This window comes from Martes martes (assembly GCF_963455335.1).
Source record: "Martes martes genome assembly, chromosome: 7".
Taxonomy (NCBI): domain Eukaryota; kingdom Metazoa; phylum Chordata; class Mammalia; order Carnivora; family Mustelidae; genus Martes; species Martes martes.
In genome coordinates, this window is record NC_137894.1 from 96,952,938 (window position 1) to 96,973,968 (window position 21,031).

At 38.8% G+C, this 21,031-nt stretch overlaps 1 protein-coding gene across 3 annotated transcripts in view; it reads right to left on the minus strand.

Annotated features, from left to right (window-relative positions):
* L2HGDH (L-2-hydroxyglutarate dehydrogenase) overlaps nt 1-21,031 on the minus strand; it is a 42,903-nt gene that overhangs the window by 14,972 nt on the left and 6,900 nt on the right. For 2 of the 3 annotated variants that reach the window (XM_080807900.1, XM_080807902.1), the window contains 3 exons: nt 15,588-15,719; nt 7,811-7,973; nt 5,910-5,944 (listed from right to left, as the gene is read on the minus strand). In XM_080807900.1, coding sequence (XP_080664026.1) covers nt 5,910-5,944; nt 7,811-7,973; nt 15,588-15,719 — 330 coding nt within the window. Of the gene's footprint in view, nt 1-5,909; nt 5,945-7,810; nt 7,974-15,587; nt 15,720-15,822; nt 15,934-21,031 lie in introns of all 3 variants that reach the window. The other variant, XM_080807901.1, reaches the window with a different exon arrangement.

A 21,031-nucleotide genomic window follows, 5' to 3' on the forward strand; every position in this document is an offset into this window, starting at 1 on the left:
AAACCATGACAGTTTTAAGACCCTTGAAGTCAAAAGCGATATATTAACAGAAACAAAAAAATGCTTTCTTCTAAATAGGTTAATATCTTTCCTGTTCATCTAGAGGTATACCGGAAGTACAAGAAATACTTTTATGTGATATAAATCTACTAGTTCCTACTTGAAAGGTCAGCAGTTCTTTTGTTCTTGGAATATAAAATGTAAATAAGACTTATGATAAATGCAAAGATAAGAGAATTTGTAGAATGGTACCAGCATGCAACAACCTACAAGTTCTCTTTTAAAAATCAGGGAAAAGGGCACCTGGGTGGCTCAGTTGGTTAAGTGACTGCCTTCAGCTCAGGGCATGATCCCAGAGTCCTGGGATCAAGTCCTGCATCAGGCTCCCTGCTCCATGGGGAGTCTGCTTCTCTCTCTGACCTCCCCTCTCATGCTCTCTCTCACTGTCTCTCTCTCAAATAAAAAAATAAATAAAATCTTTCTTTTTTTAATAAATAAAATCTTAAAAAAAAAAAATCAGGGAACAGTTCCAAAGAAAGAAATGACTAAAAACTTTCATAGGTCCCTGAAATAATTTTATGCTAAAATGAAATAAGAATTAAAATCAGTAATACTTTAATTTCACATCCCAAATCAAAATTTAGGTAAACACTGAATGGATACATTAGTTCAAACAAAAGTTTCTTTAAAAAGATAAACTATGCATCTCTACATCTATTTCAGAAGTGAAAGACTTTTCTCCCATATATAAAATATAAATCTTTAGTTAGCAAATCCTCCCCCCCAAGATTTATTTATTTATTTAAGAAATCCAGGAGGTGGAGGGGCAGAGGGAAAGGGAAGAGGGAGAATCTTAAGTAGGCTCCATGGCCAGCACAGAGCCTATGCAGGGCTTGATCTCACAACCCTGAGATCATGACCTGAGCTAAAATCAAGAGTCGGACACTTAACCGACTGAGCCACCAAGGCATCCCCCCAAAATTTATTCCTTTTTTTAAAAAAATATTTATTTATTTGACAGAGAGAGAGAGATCACAAGTAGGCAGAGAGGCAGGCAGAGGGGGAGGGGGAAGGAGGCTCCCTTTCTGAGCAGAGATCCTGATGCAGGGCTCGATCCCAGGACCCTGAGATCATGACCTGAGCCGAAGGCAGAGGCTTAACCCACTGAGCCACTCAGGTGCCCCCTAAAATTTATTCTTAATTTAACCTCTTTTAACCTCTCACAGAAGCATAGACATTCAACTTAGTAAGTTGACTCAAATTTTTAATTATACAAAAAATGTTTGGGTGCCTGGGTGACTCAGTTGGTTAAGTGCCTGCCTTCTGCTCAGGTCATGATCTCAGGGTCCTGGGATCAAGTCCCACACGGGCTCCCTGGTCAGCAGGAAGTCTGCTTCTCCCCTTGCCTCCACTTCCTCCTGCTCATGATCTCTCTCTCTCTCTCAAGTAAATAAAATCTTTAAAAAATATATATAAATTAAAAAATAATTATATTTAACTATACTAAAGGTAAATGCCAAAATAAAAGGCAACAGCTATAGTAACTGTGGGTGAAATACATATTCACTGGTATCCCAGAGCCCCCTGCATATATTTCATCACATGATGCCATACTCTAGTGAAAATGGCCCTTCAATGAGGGCAGGAGCAGAAACACACTTTTAATCCTTCTTTGAATGGAGATCCTGGATGCTCTGTCAGTCACTTGGGCCACATGACCCAGCAGATCTGATGGTAATCAGGGTGTCTGTGGCAGACAGCGATGTTTTATGGAGACTTTGGTAGGTCCCTATAGGCAAATCACAACACAGAACTTTAGGATTTTGGAAGAAAGTTGTACCATCCTCTGCAGATAACTGTCTTCCTTTTGAGAAAGTGCTTCTGGCTTTGACTCAACACTTGACCACAGATCACTAAGTTACCATGTGAACAATTCATTATTAACTGTATGTTGTCTGACTCACCAAGCCACAAAATTGGGTGTGTACAGCAGTACTCTGTCATCAAGGGGTAGCAGAATATACAACATCAGGGATGTACAGGTCCTGCAGGCACACATAAGTTACAGAGGGAGGTGGTTCTAATTCCCATGACCCGTGGTCCTGCTAAATTACTTCCTCCTTCTCAAGTTGCCCATGTGGCCCTATGGGAAGTTCTCTATGATCAGTTGACCAAGGAAGGAAAAATACAGGCCTAGTTTACAAATGTTTCTGCACAACATCCTGGCACTTGAAAGTGAACAGCTACAAACCAGAGCCCCACTCAGGAGTGACCTGAAGGACTGTGCTGCAGGGAAATCTTCCCAGTGGGCAGACCTTTGAACACCATATCTGTTGTTTCTCTCACCTAGAAGGAAACCTGGATAGAAGTATGGATCTATACAGCTTCATGTGCAATAACTAATCCTATGGCTGGTTGTTTAGGAAATGGAGCTCTGGAAAAAAGGTATGCGAATGGACCTCTCCAAACAGGCTCAGAGAGTAAAGATACCGGAGTTCCATGTGAATCCTCACTGAGAGTAACTATGGCGGATGAAGATTTTGATCACCAGTAGACAAGATGACCTGCTCTATGGATGCTAACTAGCCCCTTTCCCCAGGCACCCCCGTCCTTCCTCAATGGCTTCATGAGCTAAACAGTCATAGCAACAAGGATGGAGGTGATGCATGCAGTCAGCAACACAGACTTACTCCCCAAGGCTGATCTGCCTATAGACACTGCTGAATGTTTAATCGACCAACAGCGGAGATCGATAGAGCTGAGATGGTCCCTGGACCACTTCAATCAAAAAAAAAAAAAAAAAAAAAAAAAAGCCAGCACTTAATCCTCACTGAAATAGATACTAATAGACACTAGTCCTGGATATAGATCGGTCTTCCCTGACTACAATGCTTCTGAGGAAACCATCTGTGAACCTACAGGATGACTTATTCACCATTATGGTATTTTGTCCAGAAGCATTACTTCTTCTAATCAGTGAGCTTATTTTACAACAAATGAAGTATAACAGTAAGTTCTTTCTGATCTGACCATTTTCTCCATCGTCCTTAACCTGCTAGGTGACAGAAAGTAGAATGGGTTTTTGAAGATTCAAAACAGAACTAGCTGGCTGGCAACACCTTGCAGGGCTCGGGCAATGTCTTCCAGGATACTCTATATGATTAATATATGGTGTTGCTTCACCAAGAGCCAGGATTCACAGGTTTGGAAATCAAGAGGTAGAAATGGGAGAAATGGGAATAGCTCCTTACTATTACAATAATCCACTAGTGAAATTTTTGCTTTCTGTCCCCAAAATTTTGTGCTCTGGTGTTTAGAAGTCTTGATTCCCAAGGGAGAAATGCTTCCATTAGAGAATAAAAAATGGTTCCATTAACCTGTAAATTGATACTGCCATACCTGACTGCTTTGGGTTCTTTGTGCCAGTGAATCAACAGGCAGAGAGGATTACTGTACTGAATGGGGAAACTGGAAATGAGTCTCAAGGAGAATTAGAGTTGCTACCATACAGAGAGCTTAGGGATGATAAAGAGAACTATGTCCTGAATATGTATCTCCTGGGGATATCTCTTAGCATTGACAGATATAAAAGTTAATGGAAACCACCATAACCCAAAATAGGCAGGGCTACTAATGGCACAGACACTTCAGAAGTGAAAGTTTGAGTTATCATTCCTGAGTGATCAGGAATGAAAGTCATGAGTTAACAGCTTGCCAAGGGCAAAGGACCTATGGAATATGTCGTGGAAGGAGAAAATTATTAATATCTGCTGTAACATGTGATCAGTGAGAGAAATGAAGAATGTAGTGGTTATGAGTATTTCTTCCCGACTTTGAAATAAATATATTTGACTATATATTATGCAATTCTTTCTTTATCCTCACTGTTACGGATTGAATTGTGTCCACCTCCCATAAGTGCATATGTTGAAGTCCCTGCCCCTAAGGTGACTGTATTTGGAGACAGAGTCTTGGGGGTTGTTAAGATTATATGAGGTCATCTAATCTGTCTGATAGGATTGGTGAGCTTTTAAGAGTAAAATACTAGAGACTGCTCTCTCTGCAAATGCGCACACACAGAGAGGAGGCCATGTGAGGACACAGCAAGAAGGCAATCATCTACAAGCCAACAAGAGAGATCTCACCAGAAACCAAACATGATGGCACCTTGATCTTAGACTTCTAGCCTCCAGAACTGTGAGAAAAAAAATTTCTGCTCTCTAAGCCACCCAGTCTGTGTTTTACGGTAAACAAGAAGACTACCATTTCTCCATTATCTAACATGGGGCGGGCTTCTCAATCTCAGTGTCATTTGGGGCCAGATATCTCTTTGTTGTGGGGGCCTATCCCTCACATCCAGCATCCCTGGCCTCTACCCACTAAATGACAGTAGCGTTGACCCCCTCCATCAATTGTGACAACCAAAAATGTCTCCAGACATTGCTGAATATCTCCTGGGTGGCAAAATCACCTCCAGTTGAGAGTTACTGATCTAATATATTTAAGTAGTGGGTAACCTTACATCTCAGTATTAAAGTTAAAGGATCTCCAAGAGGGAATGTGACTCAGCTAAAAAGAAATGAACATTACCCAAAGATGGATTGAGTAGACTTCGTATCTTTTTTGGAGTTAGCATGTTTTCAGTTCTATAAAAGATAGGTGCATCTTGTAGGTGGAATCATAATTTTACTACTGACTGTATTTGGCAGTTAAATGTGGTCATAAGGGGTGTAAATGAATGCCAAGTTGAAAAGGGATGGACTGTGGGTGTCAATCTGGTTAAGCTGGGAACAATAACTGATAGAATCCCCTTCCTTGTAATGGTTCCAACTTAAAGCTGACCAGAACAGGAATTGCATATGATTTGGCAGGCAGAAGTAAAGCCCCAGCCATTATTCTCTGAAGGTCATTCCAGTCCAATGTGGTGACAAAAACCCACTGCTAAGTGAATTATAGCCCCACATCTAACTCTGCTTCCCAACTATTGATACTACTGACTACATGCTGCCCTCTCCCACTACTTGGGTGAGAGGCAAGAGCTCCCCAGGACGCTTCATGAGCTTCCCATGTGCAATCCCACTTTAGTAGTTGGATACACTTGGCTTCAAAGACTGGCTAGAGAATCCTCTAATCTACCAACTCCCCTTCTGAACCTATGCTTCCCCGGATCCCTTCACAATTGCATAAGACCTACAACCCTCATTAATGACTCTACTCACATGACTGAACTCTGATCACTCGGAGAATATATAGCAAATGCAATGCTTTTATGCCATTCAATAGCTCTTGTTTTAGACTACATGCAGATAAAGGAAAGCAGTTCATTTCCCTCTGAGCAATCTTCCCTCCACCAAAGTCCTCTAACTGGTAGAGAGTGAATAAGTTAATGCAGGTAAGTAGATGGAGCAATAAAATATTTATCAGTTTTGCCTTAAATACTCCAAGTGCTTATAATCCTATTCTTTGCTGGCATAATCACTTTGTGAAGACAATTCCAAGTTGAAACCCTTCTTAAAAAGCAAGCTTTTAAACTGCTCTCAAAAAATTTATCTCAGGGGCGCCTGAGTGGCTCAGTTGTTAAGTGTCCGCCTTTGGCTCAAGTCATGATACCCGGGTCCTGGGACCTGGGATCGAGTCCCACATCGCACTCCCTCCTCAGCGGGAAGCCTGCTTCTCCCTCTCCCATTCCCTCTGCTTGTTTTCCCTCTCTCCCTGTCTCTCTCTCTGTCAAATAAATAAATAAAATCTTAAAAAAAAAAAAAGAATTTATCTCAGAATAACTTCTACATTCGACAAAATTCATCCAAGGACATAGAAGACAGCACTGTGATTAATTCAACTTTTTAAGTGTGGAGAAAGGATGAAAGTAGATAAAGTAGATGTAAGTAGTGTTGTTTAAGAATCTTTACCTTTGGATTCCTTATAACAATTGGATATTTCATCCCTGAAAAAAAAAATTGGTGAAAGATTTATTTTTAGTAAAAGAAGACCTACATTTTTGAAATATTATACTAGTAACAAATTTAAATCATTTTCTTCTTTTGTAACCATGAGTGCCTCCCACTTTTCATTCTAAAGCTTTTTATGAAGTAGTAAGATTACACTATTTCATATTTGATAATATATAAAACTCTGGCCTATTTTTAAACTTGTTTTAATTCATTTAATCTATGTTTATAGACCACTCCCCACCTCAGATTCAACATAGGCAGTCCCAGCTCTTCTCTGAACTATAATCCTACAAACCAAGATGTAAAATAGATAGATCATCATTAATCAACTAGCAATAATTACACCTCAGATAAACCTCATTGGCTACAATACTGCCACTGTGCAACACTGATCATCAATTAGTATGTATTTTTGCAATGGGCTAATGAGTGCTTTTTGTGTAAGTGTCGTAAGCTGAGTGTTTGCAGATTCTAGGATCCAGAGAGAAGCAAGAGTTATCACAATACAAAAAGTTCTGATAATAAACTATTTATAAAATTAGTTCCCAATGAGGTACATGGGATCTCAAAGTCTTAAAAAGCATATAAACATCAGGTAAAGACTATGATCTGCTTGGATCATAATTTTGATTTTATGTTATCTACCTATGCCAATCTTAATTATTTAACAATCTTGCTTATCATATCATATTTAGAAGGACACTAGGAGAATGATTCAAACAGCCCAAATCTCCTTAAAAACCAGTTAAGGGGGGCACCTGGGTGGCTCAGTGGGTTAAAGCCTCTGCCTTCGGTTCAGGTCATGATCCCAGACTCCTGGGATCGAGCCCTGCATCGGGCTCTCTGCTCAGCAGGGAGCCTGCTTCCCTCTCTCTCTCTGCCTCCTTCTCTGCCTACTTGTGATCTCCATCTGTCAAATAAATAAAATCTTAAAAAAAAAAAAAACAGTTAAGGAAGAACTGAGCAACTGAGCACTATACTTTTTCTCCTTCAAATTTCCCAATAGCAAAAATGTCAAAAAAAATTTAAGGTTACAAACCAATTCATTTGGTTTAAAAAAAATTACTCACAAAACGAAGCAAAACAAAACAAACTCTAAGTAGTCTACAATGGTGGGGGCGGGGGAGAGTTCAAAATGGCTGTCATACCCTGTTTCCAGATGGTCTGATTCAGTAAGACTGGGTGATGTTAAAATCTGAATTTTTTAAAAAGGATTTTATTTTTAAGTAATCTCTACACCCCATGTGGGGCTTGAACCCACACCCCCGAGATCAAGAGTCCTATGTTCTTCTGACTAAGCCAGCCAGGCTCCCTGAAACCTGCATTTTTAATAAGCATTCCCAAGGGATTCTGACTATTATCTACAAAATTAGCAGAGGTGTGGAGGCTAGTTTTCCATTAACAGTTGGCAGTTCAGGTTTTAGCGCCAGTCAGTAGTGTCCAATCAGTGCCAAGTTCTATCAGCACAAGACTCACCAAAAGCCCCAGTTCTCCCATATCCAATCTCACATTCATCCCTTCTGCACCTGCATCCAGCTCTGCACCTTACTTTAGCCTAGCTCCTGGTGGCCCTCCCACCAATACCATCCCAGACAAAAACAGTTGGTTTAGAAGTCAACACAAGTGGGGCGCCTGGGTGGCTCGGTCAGTTGAGCATCTGCCTTGGGCTCAGGTCATGATCCCAGTGTCCTGAGATCAAGCCCCGCATTGGTCTCCTTGCTCTGCAGGAAGCCTGCTTCTCCCTCTCCCTCTGCCTCCAGCACCCTCTGCTTGTGCTCTGTCAAATAAATAAATAGAATCTTAAAAAAAAAGAAAGAAATCAATACAAGTATGCAAAAGAAAGGACAAGGATAGCTTACCATCTTTACTTCCTGAAGGACTTTCTTTAGCCATTTCAATATCTTTTACTTCAAAACTGGTCATGACAACACCACCTGCTTCTTGGAAATCCTGGGCAAATGACAAAGCCACCTGCCGATAGTCCACAATTCCAGTGTATGGGCAATCAATAGCCATTAGACCCTGGGACAGGATTATGAAACAGTCAAGATCATACAATTTAAAATAATCGAGGATAGGTTGTTCAATAAATTTTATTTGGGACTGAATTTTTTTACTGTTAATTTTGATGGATAATATTCATTATCATTTCTTGGCAAAAATTCAGTGCCTAAATCTGATGTTGAATAATATGTCTAACAAATAAAAGAAATAAGACTAGCTAAATAAGAAAATCTCTTGTACTCAGGAAATCATTCTCCTCTGTTGGGGAGTTAATTTTGCTGGGTTCTTCTAGCTGCTACAATGAGTTTTTCAGTTTTATTCATCCCTCACCATACCTGATTCTGACTCATATCTGATTCTGAGTCAAATTTCATATCACCAAATGATTGTTTTAAATGAACTCCACTGAGATTTTCCCAGTAGTGTATCATATGTCATGCACACTCAGTGAGGACTCAGAGTTGTTCTAGCTATTTACAATGTTTGCAGAGTGTTGATTTGATTTGCTGCAAACTCTATCTTCAGGATAAGAAATACTGAATGGAGATTTTATGTGGTTAACTCCAATTTTCTCTTCAAGTAATAGAAAAATTAGTAGCTTGAGTTTTTTGTTGTCATTATGTTGTTGCTATTTTGTGGGCTTTTTGTTCTTGTCTCACCACTTAAGACATGCTCAAACTCTACAGATGAATGACCTACAATCATACTTACTTGATTTTTTGGAACAAATGTTGAATGTGTGTTGGCCTTTACTAATTCTTAAGAACAGAATTTCACATGCCAATTATTGACTAGATTTTGGTGAATCCTTGGAAACAGCATCATTTTCTGTTGCCTTATTATGTATATGAGTATATCAGTTCTCCCAATCAGTTTTCCCTAAGAGGCTGGTAGCCTGGTTCCCAGAACAACTAATGCCCAGAAGCTGTGTGTGACTGGTAAATGCTGCCATCCTCTTGTTTGGCTGGCATGGGACTGGTATGATTGCAGTTTTACAATTCTATCTGATAGTATTATTTTAAATATCTCATTCTTTTATTCAGCCCCACCCCTACTCCAATACATTTACCTGCTTAACCTCTAAAAGCTTTTGGCTTTGCCATCCATCCCTGATCACTAATTCCAAATGGCCAGATCACACTCGGGGTAAAGGCTCACAAAACAAGCAATAGTCCCTTGTCACAAATTGAAGGCAACATTTGGTAAATTTGATTTTTGCTTCCAGACTATGAGATCACTTGCCAAACACAGAAATCATTCCTTATGTCTTTTTTTTTTTTTAAGATTTTATGTATTTAATTGACAGAGATCACAAGTAGGCAGTGAGGCAGGCAGAGAGATAGGAGGAAGCAGGCTCCCTGCTGAGCAGAAGCCCGATGTGGGGCTCGATCCCAGGACCCTGAGATCATGACCTGAGCCGAAGGCAGAGGCTTTAACCCACTGATCCACCCAGATGCCCCCATTCCTTATGTCTTGATGTAATAGATATACATTTAAGATTTTGACATTTGATCTTACATTGCCTGATCACCTCCAAATCCACAAGTCAATGGTTATAATCCAACTTCAAACTGTAAATAGTATTTGGGATACAACAACCTTGGAAACCAGCAGGTAATACCAAAAGCTTAGTCACAAAAACTTCTCACCTCACATAAACTACATGACAAATAAGATAAAAGAGAAATAAAAACATGCTATAAAAGTGCTTCATCTCAACAGTTTTTTGGAATCCTAGTAACTTCCTTATTCATCTTATTTTTCCTATTACCCAGCACAATGTCTGACACACAGAAGGCACTCAAACATTTACTGAATGGTGAACTTCTAAGGGCTGTCTTTAAACACACTAGATCTCTCTCCACTCTAGACCTTCCCTTAAAGGTCTCCCTTCTTCCTTTCTCCTTCAAGTCTTGGTTTTGTTCCACCTCATGAGATGCTGGTGTGCCCCACAATATGTATATGTTGGGGGAAGGTGGAGTGAGTCACTGTGGCTCAGCAATTCAACGCCCTGGCCCAGGATGGGGCTAGTAGACAGGCTGGGTGTCAGCCAGGAGGCTGTGCATGCATTCTACAGGTTAGCAGGTCAGAGCTTGAAATCTGAGGCTACTGCAGGTCAGGTGGCTAGAAATGAACTAGGCAAGTAGGACACAGAAAGTTGGGAGTTGAAAGTCAGTCAGGAGGAGAGAGGAACAGATGAACGTGTGATTGACTAATAGTGTTAAAGAAAAGGCAAAAAGATCACAAAAGCTAAGGTCAGAGTGCACAGTCAGGATTTGCCCAGAGAGAACTGTCGAGAGCTATCCTCCAAAGACAAAGTTTACAAAAATTTCCAAGATGCACCCCTTAGGGCTATTTAATCTTCTCCCTAAAGAGATCTGATCCAAAAAGCCCTTTAGAGCTGCCCTGAACTTTTTCTTTCCGGAGAGGCTGAACAAAACAGAAATGAACCTATACTATAGAAATTTTGCCCCCTACTCCTGGTCATAGCACTAGGGTTGAAGGACCAGGAAGAAATTCACTCAAGAGACCTTTATGTAATAACCAGACTATTTTCCACTATACATGGACACCACTAAATACATCTAGGCTTAGATAATTATAATGTGGCATTATACAAAGTGCCAGATAATGTTAATGCAACATTATATAAAGTAGATCAGTTCTGCAGAGGCCTTGGAGAAAAGCAGATTGTACCCCCTTTATAAGTTACACTCCTTACTCATCTCTCAAGTGAAGGTTTACCTCAAGAAGCCTTTCCTAAACTCGTAGACTAAGCTAAAAGCTTTCCCTTATATTGATACAAAACAGATTATTAGCTCTATCAAAGTACTTTTTACTATATTAGAATTTTATCTTCTGCTACTCTTTACCTTTCTTTAGGCTGATCACCATATCTTACTCATCTTCATGCCTGTAGTACCTAATATAGTTTTTGGCACACAGGAAAGACGAAAATGTTGGCTGAACTGAACAGAAAAAATACCAGTTCTGAATTAGATCTTGGGGCAGGGACTCTTGGGAGCTATGTGACCTTGGGAAAGTAACTGAGTCACTTTCATTTATAAGACACATGTAATCTGACTACGCACACATAACTCATCTACTCATTGTGAGGCCTGTGAAGACCACATGGTCAGGCACACAGAACACCATCCGGGGGGCGCCTGGGTGGCTCAGTGGGTTAAGCCTCTGCCTTCTGCTCAGGTCATGATCCCAGGGTCCTGGGATTGAGCCCCGCATCGGGCTCTCTGCTCGGCAGGGACCCTGCTTCCCCCCCTCTCTCTGTCTGCCTCACTGCCTACTTGTGATCTCTGTCTGTCAAATAAATAAATAACTAAATAAAGAACACCACCTGGACTCAATCTTAGGATGTGTGAAAAGCTGCTCTGTTTTGTTTTTTGATGTTGTTGTTGTTTTTAAGATTTTATTTATTTATTTGACAGATAGAGATCACAAGTAGGCAGAGAGGCAGGCAGAGAGAGGAGGAAGCAGGTTCCCCGCCGAGCAGAGAGCCAGATGTGGGGCCCAATCCCAGGACCCTGGGATCACAACGTGAGCTGAAGACAGAGGCTTTAACCCACTGAACCACCCAGGCGCCCCCCTCTGTTTGTTTTTAACAGTCGAGCATGATATAAAGCCTGGGCTCCTCTTCCCATTTCTTCTTCTCTCTAAAGCCCCTCACAAAGTTCTACAACAGACTACAATTATTATTCCAGCTGGCTCTGGCCTCTGATTCAAGGCTCCCCTCTTTCCCATGTCCAGTCCAATTCCATCCTATGTACCAGAAACTTGATTAAGTTCCCTAAATTGGCACATTTTACATGCCATTCTCCTGCCCAAATTCTTCAGTGGTTCCCTGCTGTTTAGACCAGGGGCTGGCAATCTTTTCTGTAAAGGGCCAGCCACTAAATATTTTTGTTTACATGGGACTTATGATCTCAAACTACTGTTTGACTATGGTACCAAAACAGCCATAGACAATACAAAAAAATACATGTATTCCTATATTTTTGGACACTGAAATTTCAATTTCATATAATTTTCATGTGTCACAAAATATGATTCTTTTAATTTTCTTCAACCATTTAAGAATGTAAAAACTATCCTTAGTTCATAGGCCATAAAAAACAGGTGGCAGGCTGGATTTGGCCCACCGACCACACTGCCAACCCTGGCTTAGACCATGTAGCATTTGGTCAAAGCCTGAAAGAAACAGAAAGCCAAAATAAGATAGTCAATGAATGTGACTTGTTTTTACAAAATTAGTCATTCATTTACCATGTCAGAGAGACAAGAAATACCTGGAGAGAAGAATAGGGAATAGAAGGCCTAGTGTATCCCACAAGCAAAACACTTTGATTATTCTGAGACCCAAGGTAAGGAATGCTAGAACTGAAGATGCTATGACCTTTGGAGGAAGAACTCATTCAACATTATTCGGAATCATAGGTATTATTAGCCTCTTAGTAACTTTATACTAATAAAGAAGACCTATATTTTGGGATGCCTGGGTGGCTTAGTCAGTTAAGCATCTGACAGTTCAGGTCATGATCTCAGGGTCCTCGGATCGAGCCCTGCATCTATCCCCATGTCGAGCCCTGCATCAGGCTCCATGCTCAGCAGGAAAACTGCCTATTACCCTCTTCCTCTCCCTCTGCCCCTCCACCTGCTTGTTCTCTTAAGTAAATAAAATTAAAAAAAAAAAGAAAGAAAGAAAGAAAAAGAAAAGAAAACCATATATTTTGACCTAACTTTGACGATATAACTAAAGATAACTTCAGGGGGGGAAACCTTTATTTCTACTTTGTCTTTTTTGCAGAAAAGATTTGAGGCAGCTTCTAAAAACACACAAGGAACACAAAACAAAATATACTAGCACTAAACATTGAGCCAGCTATGTATATTAATTGGAAAGGAAAAAATAAGTTATTATTTGCAGACAACAAGACTACACAGAAAATCCCCCCCCCAAAATTATAGGAACTATTAGAATAAATATGTGAATTTAACATCCAAGATGGAGGAAAGGTCAAAAATCAAATATATTTCCATATATTTGCAATATACAACTAGAAAATGAAATTTTCTAGTGTTTGCAATATACAAGTAGAAATATTTACAACATACAAGCAGAAAATGAAACAAGTAGAAAGTGAATTTAAGTAACAATACCATTTATGGGAGTATCAAAAACCATCAAATACCTAGAAACGAATCTAAGAGATATGAAAGACCCCTACACTGAAAATTATAACACATTTTTTGTAATGAATTAAGAAGATACAGATAAATGAATGGACTACTATGTTCATGGATTGGAAGATACAATATTGTGAAGATATAAATTGTCTCCAATGGACCTACAAATTCAATGCAATCTCAATCAAAATCACAAAAGTTTACCTTGTGGGGTTTAGCAAATTAATTCTAAAAGATATACAGAAATACAAAGATCTAAGAACAGCCAAGTAATGTTGAAGAAGAACAAAATTAAAGGAATTTCTTGACCAGATTATTAAACCTACTAAAAAGTTATGATAATCAAGACATTATGGTAGTGGTGAAAGAGGAGAGAAAGGAATAGAATAGTCCAGACATGGAGCCCACACATACAGTCACCTGATATCACAAAGGTAACAGTGCAGTGCAGTGGGGAAACAATGGTGTTTTGACAAATGGTGCTGGGTCAATTGGGTATCCATATAGAAAAAAAAAATGTACCCTGACTTTTACCTTTATATAATTATAAGGCCATGAAACTTATAACTACAACTATATGCAACATATGGATGAATTTCATAACTAATACTGAATAAAATAAGTTCAGACACAAAATGAGCACCTACTATACAATTCCACTTAATACAATTATAAAACCTAGGAGAGTGATTACCCTTAGGGGAAAGGTAGTGATAGGAAGGGGCTTGAGAAGAATACTGGGAGGCTGGTAACATTATGCTGTTGATCCAGGTACTGGTCACACTTTATGAAAATTCATCACACTATACATTTATGATTCTTATGTTATGATACAACAAAAAAAGTCCAAAAAATCAAGGTAGATAGAAGATGAGAGTGGAAAGATATAATGAAATGAAGAGAGAAATACATAAAAATACAAATATATGCTTAAGACCCTAGATATCTGGGAGGAGTGGAGACACAAGTGTGTCTCCGAGCTTCCTTGCAGCCACGGTAAATACAACAACACAATCGATTAAATGATTCCATGTTCATAAGATAAAAACAAGTCAATTGTGCTCAGAAAGAACATAATTATTCTTAGGAGTGAGGTCTGAGAAAAATTTCTCCTGAGGGTTCTCGGAGACAGATGTTGGATAACACAGTGGACAACCTATGTCCTCAACCTCATCCTAATCCAGTGTCACAGTGACCTTCTCCATAGGCTAATGCCATAAAACCAAAGAATAATTCAGAGGGAGTAATCTAGGGTCAAAGAGTAGGATGGAGAGAGAAAAACACTGCAATGCAGGTGTGCCACTTGGGTAGTGTAGACGTATAGGAATAAATGGTCTACATATTCCCCAGGATATCACTCATAAATATTGTTTTTATTTCCCATAAACCAAGCTTTTGATAAGCATTGCCTGGCAGTGAGTTCAAAGTCACATTCTCTAGGACATATACCTAGAGTCCACCTATTGTATATTGTCAATAAAATGGGGTGGGGGCACCTGGGTGGCTCAGTCAGTGAAGCATCCAACTGTTGGTTTCAGCTCAGGTCATGATCTCAGGGTCATGAGGTAAAGCCTCACGTCGGGCCCCACTCTGGGTGTGGAACCTGCTTAAGATTCTCTCTCTCTCCTTCCCCCTCGTCCCCCACTACTCTAAAAAAGAAAGAAAGAAAGAAAGAAAGAAGTTTAAACAATCATTAAGCCATTTTATTGTGGTGACTCTACATGATATTTTGCTTATACTGAATTTCTGAAATTGGTATGTTAACACATACCTCTGCTTCTTCCCCCCAAAAATGATGGTGGTGAGGAACAGGAGATAATAGCCATTCATTGGAATAGTTAGTGGAACTGGGGTAGGACTGATAGCCTCTGAAAGACTATCAAAGAAAGTCAATATGCTGAGTAACTGTTAAATTATTATTCATGTTTCTTTCATAAATAAAAGATCTGTTCTCCCCATAGCATGTTCTAAGCAAGATATTCTACAAACTACCCTTCACACTCATGAATAATGTAGCCACCCTTCTCAAAATTTTTCAGTGCTTCCTCATGCCTACTAACTTCAAAGTTAGAGAGAATATTAAGTCCTTTACATAAGCCTAATCCTGCTTTTGCAGGCTCATCTATTATCTCTCCCTACACACCCTGGGAATCAACCATACCTCACCACTCAATGCTTTCCCAACATACCATATGGTCTCAGACCTCCTCTTGTCTCTGCTTATGTTCTTCAGATTTGGTATTTTCTAACCCGGAAAGAAGAAATCAGGTGTTCAGAATTTGCAGCAATGCCCCCTTGTGGCTGTTAACCTCACTGTCCCAGAAGAGCAATCCCTTCTTTTAAGTTCACCTTCAGCTTCCACGTCACACAACTGAGCCCTAAATGAAAATGTCCTTGTGAGCATGAATGTGGGGTTAGTGAATCACTTACCCTACAATATGGCTCCTTCTTCTTTATATCCTCCTGTTGGATTAGCCTCAGGCCCTGGACACCATTCTGCAGGCCTCTCTCATATAGGGCCTGAAGTCTGGGGATTTCTTCTTGCTCAACAGCTACTATAAGCTTAAAAACAAAAACAAAAAAAAAAAAAACCAAGTTAAGAATATGGAGAGTTAAACATATAATTAACTATAAAAGATAAAGTCGATAAAAAATCATAAATTACCATGATTCAAATTTGTTTGATTTTTTTCTACTTCTCTCTTTTTTCATGACCTCAATTTCCACCTCCATAGGAAGAAGTTGTCTTAAGAAAACTGCATTAAAACAATTTTTCCTTAAAAAAAGTAAAAAATAAAAAATAAAAATAAAAACAAATTTTCCTTAAAAGTGAGATGTAGCCTTAATTTCCACTTCTGCTATCACAGTTGCTACATGAATCTTGGCCACAGCAACTATTATCAACATCACTCCCTCAAATCTAAAGGGTAGAGTAGCACAGGTGGCATAGTCTTTACAATTAAAAAAACCAAAAACCAAAACCAAACCAAACAAACAAAAAAGCATGGCCTTCTTGGGAGCGCCTGGGTGGCTCAGTGGGTTAAAGCCTCGGCCTTTGGCTCAGGTCAATCTGATCCCAAGGTCCTGGGATCGAGCCCTGCCCTGCATCAGGCTCTCCGCTCAGCGGGAAGCCTGCTTCCTCCTCTCTCTCTCTGCCTGCCTCTCTGCCTACTTGTGATCCCTGTCAAATAAATAAATAAAATCTTAAAAAAAAAAAAAAGAATGGCCTTCTTATTTCTACAAGAGTATATAAAATACCAATTTATCAGAAAACTGGTATTTAGTATAATGGGATATCACTAACAGAAAACTATCCATTTTATTTCCTGGAATAAAGTATATTATAAAATATTTACTAATCCATTCTACTGCAGAAGAAAAAAAACAGTAAATCAATCAACTTTACTCAGGATTCTTTTTCTATTTATTTCTGGGCAAACTATCTGTCTGAGGTAGTTTCTTCCTTAACAGCTACTGGCAAAGAAAGGCACAGATGATTCACAGGTACATTAGAATTCACGGGTACATCAGAATTTACAAATTGTTACTTCATAGCAAGAAGTCACCAGAATTTTATAAGATAATACTTTTAATCAAGGTATAAATGTTATTTAAATCAACAAATAATTAACCTTAAAAATAGAAGTGAAATCAAGGGACACTATCAAGAAAGTGAAAAGACAACACAAGGAATGGGTTAAAATATTCATAAATCACATAGCTGATATTGTCTAATATCCAGAATATATAAAAAGAATCCTTATAATTCAATATAAAAAGTATAAATACAATTTTATATCTTGTTCTTTTCACTTAACACTATGTTGGGACCATTATTCCACATTATTTAAAAAATCTTCATAGCACCTTTAATAGCCACAAGAAACTTTTATTCTTAAAAACTACATGAAGAGGGGCGCCTGGGTGGCTCAGTGGGTTAAAGCCGCTGCCTTCGGCTCAGGTCATGATCCCGGCGTCCTGGGATCGAGCCCCGCATCGGGCTCTCTGCTCAGCAGGGAGTCTGCTTCCTCCCTTCTCTCTCTGCCTGCCTCTCTGCCTACTTGTGATCTGTCTGTCAAATAAATAAATAAAATCTTTAAAAAAAAAAATAAATAAAAAAAATAAAAAAAAACAACAACAACAAAAAAAAAACTACATGAAGAATGGGGCACCTGGGTGCCTCAGTGGGTTAAAGCCTCTGCCTTCAGCTTGGGTCATGATCTCAGGGTACTGAGACAGAGCCCCGCACTGGGCTTTCCGCTCAGCAGGGAGCCTGCTTCCTCCTCTCTCTCTCTGCCTGCCTCTCTGCCTGCTTGTGATCTCTGTCTGTCAAATAAATAAATAAAATCTTAAAAACAAAACAAAAAAAACTACATGAAGAAGACTTACAAGGAAATATGAATAACACTATATAGCAACAAATTAGATAATCTATATGAAATGGCAAAGTTCATGAAAAAACACAAACTTCTGAAACTGACTCAAGAAGAAAAAGAAAATCTGAATAGGCCTATAACAAGTAAAGAAACTGGATTAGTAACTTTAAACCTTCCCACAAAGAAAAGCTCAAGCTCAAGGGCTTTCATTACCTGTGAATACTGTCATATGTTTAAAGAAAAATTAGCTCCAATTCCACATAAACCCTTTCAAAGAACTGAAGAAGAGGGAATACTTCCTAATTCTATGAGGCCAGTATTAGCCTGATATCCAAACCAAACACAGATATCAAAAGAAAATAAAACTGCAGACCAATATCCAATATGAATATTGATGCAAAAATCCTGAACACAATACTAGTAAACTAAGTGTGCAACATATAAAAAAGATTGACACTGCAACCAAGTGGTATTTATTGCAGGAATGCCAAATCAATTTAACATCCAAAAGTCAATTGATATAATATACCATATTAATAGAATATAAAAACACGATTGCCTCAATAGATGCAGAAAAGGCATACCCTTTCATGATAAAAAACACGTTACAAACTTGGGGCAGCTGGTTGGCTCAGTTGGTAGAACATGTGACTCTAGACACGGGTTGTGAGTTCAAGCTTCATGCGGGGGGTAAAGATTATTTAAAAATAAAAATCTTGGGGGGAATGAAATGAAATGAAAAAACCCTTAAACTCGCAATAGAAAGGAACTTCCTCAATTTGACAAAGGGTATCTATAAAAAAAAAAAAGCCTACAGCTAGCATCACACTTAATAGTGAAAGATTGAATGCTTTCTCACTAAGATCAGCAACAAGGATGTTCATTTTTACTACTTCTATTTAACACTGTATTTATGATTCTACCTGGGAAAATTAGGCAAGAAAAAAATATACAAAAGGCATCCAAATTGAAAAACTATCCTATTTGCAGATGACATATTCCTGCATACAAAAAATCCTAAGGAATCTATACACACACACACACACACACACACACACACACACACACACAACTATTATAATGAATTTAGCAAGGTTGCAAGAGGAAATACATACAAATCAATCATATTCTATACATTACCAATGAATAATCCAAAATGAACTTCAGAGAAAATCCCCCGCACAAAAGCATCAAAAAGAATAAAATATCAAGGGGCACCTGGGTGGCTCAGTGGGTTAAGCCTCTGCCTTCGGCTCAGGTCATGATCTCAGGGTCCTGGGATCGAGGCCCATGTTGGACTCTCTGCTCAGCGGGGAGCCTGCTTCTCCCTCTCTCTCTCTGCCTGTCACTCTGCCTGCTTGTGATCTCTTTCTGTGTGTCAAATAAATAAATAAAATCTTAAAAAAAAAAGAATAAAATATCAAGGAATAAGTTTAACAAAAAATTGCAAGACCTATACACTGAAAAACAAAACACTGTCAAAAGAAATTAAGATCTAAAAAAATGGGAAGACATTTCCATGCTCATGGTTTGCAAGATTTAATATTAAGATGGCAATACCCCCCAAACTGATCTATAGATTCAACATAATCTCTATCAGACTTTCAGCTGTTTCTGTTGTTGTTTTTAAGAAACTGACTAACCAACCCTGAAATTCACGTGGAAAAGCAAGGGACCCAGAACAGCCAAAACAATCTTGAATAAAAGACAAAGCTGGAGGACTCACAATTCCTGATTTCAAAATATAATAAACAGCCACAGTAATCAAGATACTATGGTATTGGCATAAGGATAGATATACATCAATGAAATGGAATTGAGAATCTTAAACATACCCTCCTACATTTATGCTTAACTAACTCTTTAAAAAAAGATTTATTTATTTATTTATTTATTTATTTATTTATTTGAGAGAGAGAGAGAGAGAGCACGCAAGCGAGCATGGTCGGGAGGGGGGGAGCAGAGGGAGAAGGAGACTCAACTAGACTCCTCACTAAGCATGGAGTCTGATGCAGGGCTCCATCTCAGGACCCCGGATCACCACCTGAACTGAAACCAAGAGTCAGACACCTAACCGACTATGCCACCCAGACACCCTCAACTCACTTTTGATAAAGTTGCCAAAAAAATATAGAAAGAATAGTTTTTTCAGCAAATGGTGTCGAGACAACTGTAAAAGAATGAAGTTGAGCCCCTTCCTCACACCATATACCAAAATCAATTTAAAACTGATCATATACTAGAAGTACAGGTGCAGGGGGTGGGGGGGGGCCCTGCTTCTGATGGCAGGGTCTGGGGAAGAAATAGTAGACCAGCTATGAAGGTGGTAACCTTCTGAAATAGCCAAAGAAGCAGGCCAAAAAAATGAACTAGGAAGATAAGGCATTTAAGCAGGAACAAAAAGAGAAGACACTCAAGGGGCTAAAAGTGAAAGCCACAGGAAAGGACCTTCTGACCACAGTTGGGATTAAGAAATTTGGCAGAAAATAAGTTGCTCCTTGTACCTAAGGCAATGGTGATCCTTAATTCCGAAATTCCTATTTACACATCTAGATTACCTGTCATATCTGTTGCCACCTATAGCTGGAATAAAGTGTCCTCTTGGATCCTGTTGCACATTTAGGAATAAATTATTAAAATACACACACACACACACACACATACATGTATATATACACATATATGCACATACATATATATACATGTAATATGTACATATATATGTATATTATATATATAATATAAAAATCATACAATGGCTCATCTTCTCTTTAGTTCTTCTCATTCAGCCATTGCAACTTTAGCTCTGAATCAGAGTAAACCCAGCCTAGAATCCTGCCAAAGTCTACTCTTCAATCTTTGATCTACCCCAATACTGTACCAGGTTAGGCAATGATTTCTGAGATACAACACTAAAACTTTAAGCAACAAAAGAAAAAAGTGATAACTGAACTTCATCAAAATTACAAGTTTCTGTGCTTTAAAATATATTACCAAGAAAGTAAAAAAGAAAATCTATAGGAAAAAATATTTAGCATTATTTAAAATATTAATATTACTATTATTACTATTTTAGTTTATACATAAAATATCTTAATATTCTAGGAGTGTTTTAGTAAATATCACATAGCTGATAAGGGGCTGTATCTAGGATATATATAAACACCTACAACTCAAGAATAGAGATAAATAGGGACGCCTGGGTGGCTCAGTTGGTTGGGCAACTGCCTTCGGCTCAGGTCATGATTCCAGCGTACTGGGATCGAGTCCCACATCCGGCTCTCTGCTCGGCAGGGAGCCTGCTTCTCCCTCTGCCTCTGCCTGTGTCTGTCTGCCTGTGCACTCTCTCTCTCTCTAATAAATAAATAAAATCTTTAAAAAAAAAAAAGAATAGAGATAAATAATCCAATATTTAAATGGGCAAAAGAACTGAATAGACATTTTTCCAAAGAACATAAATAAGTGGCCAATAAGCATATGAAAAGATGCTCAACACCA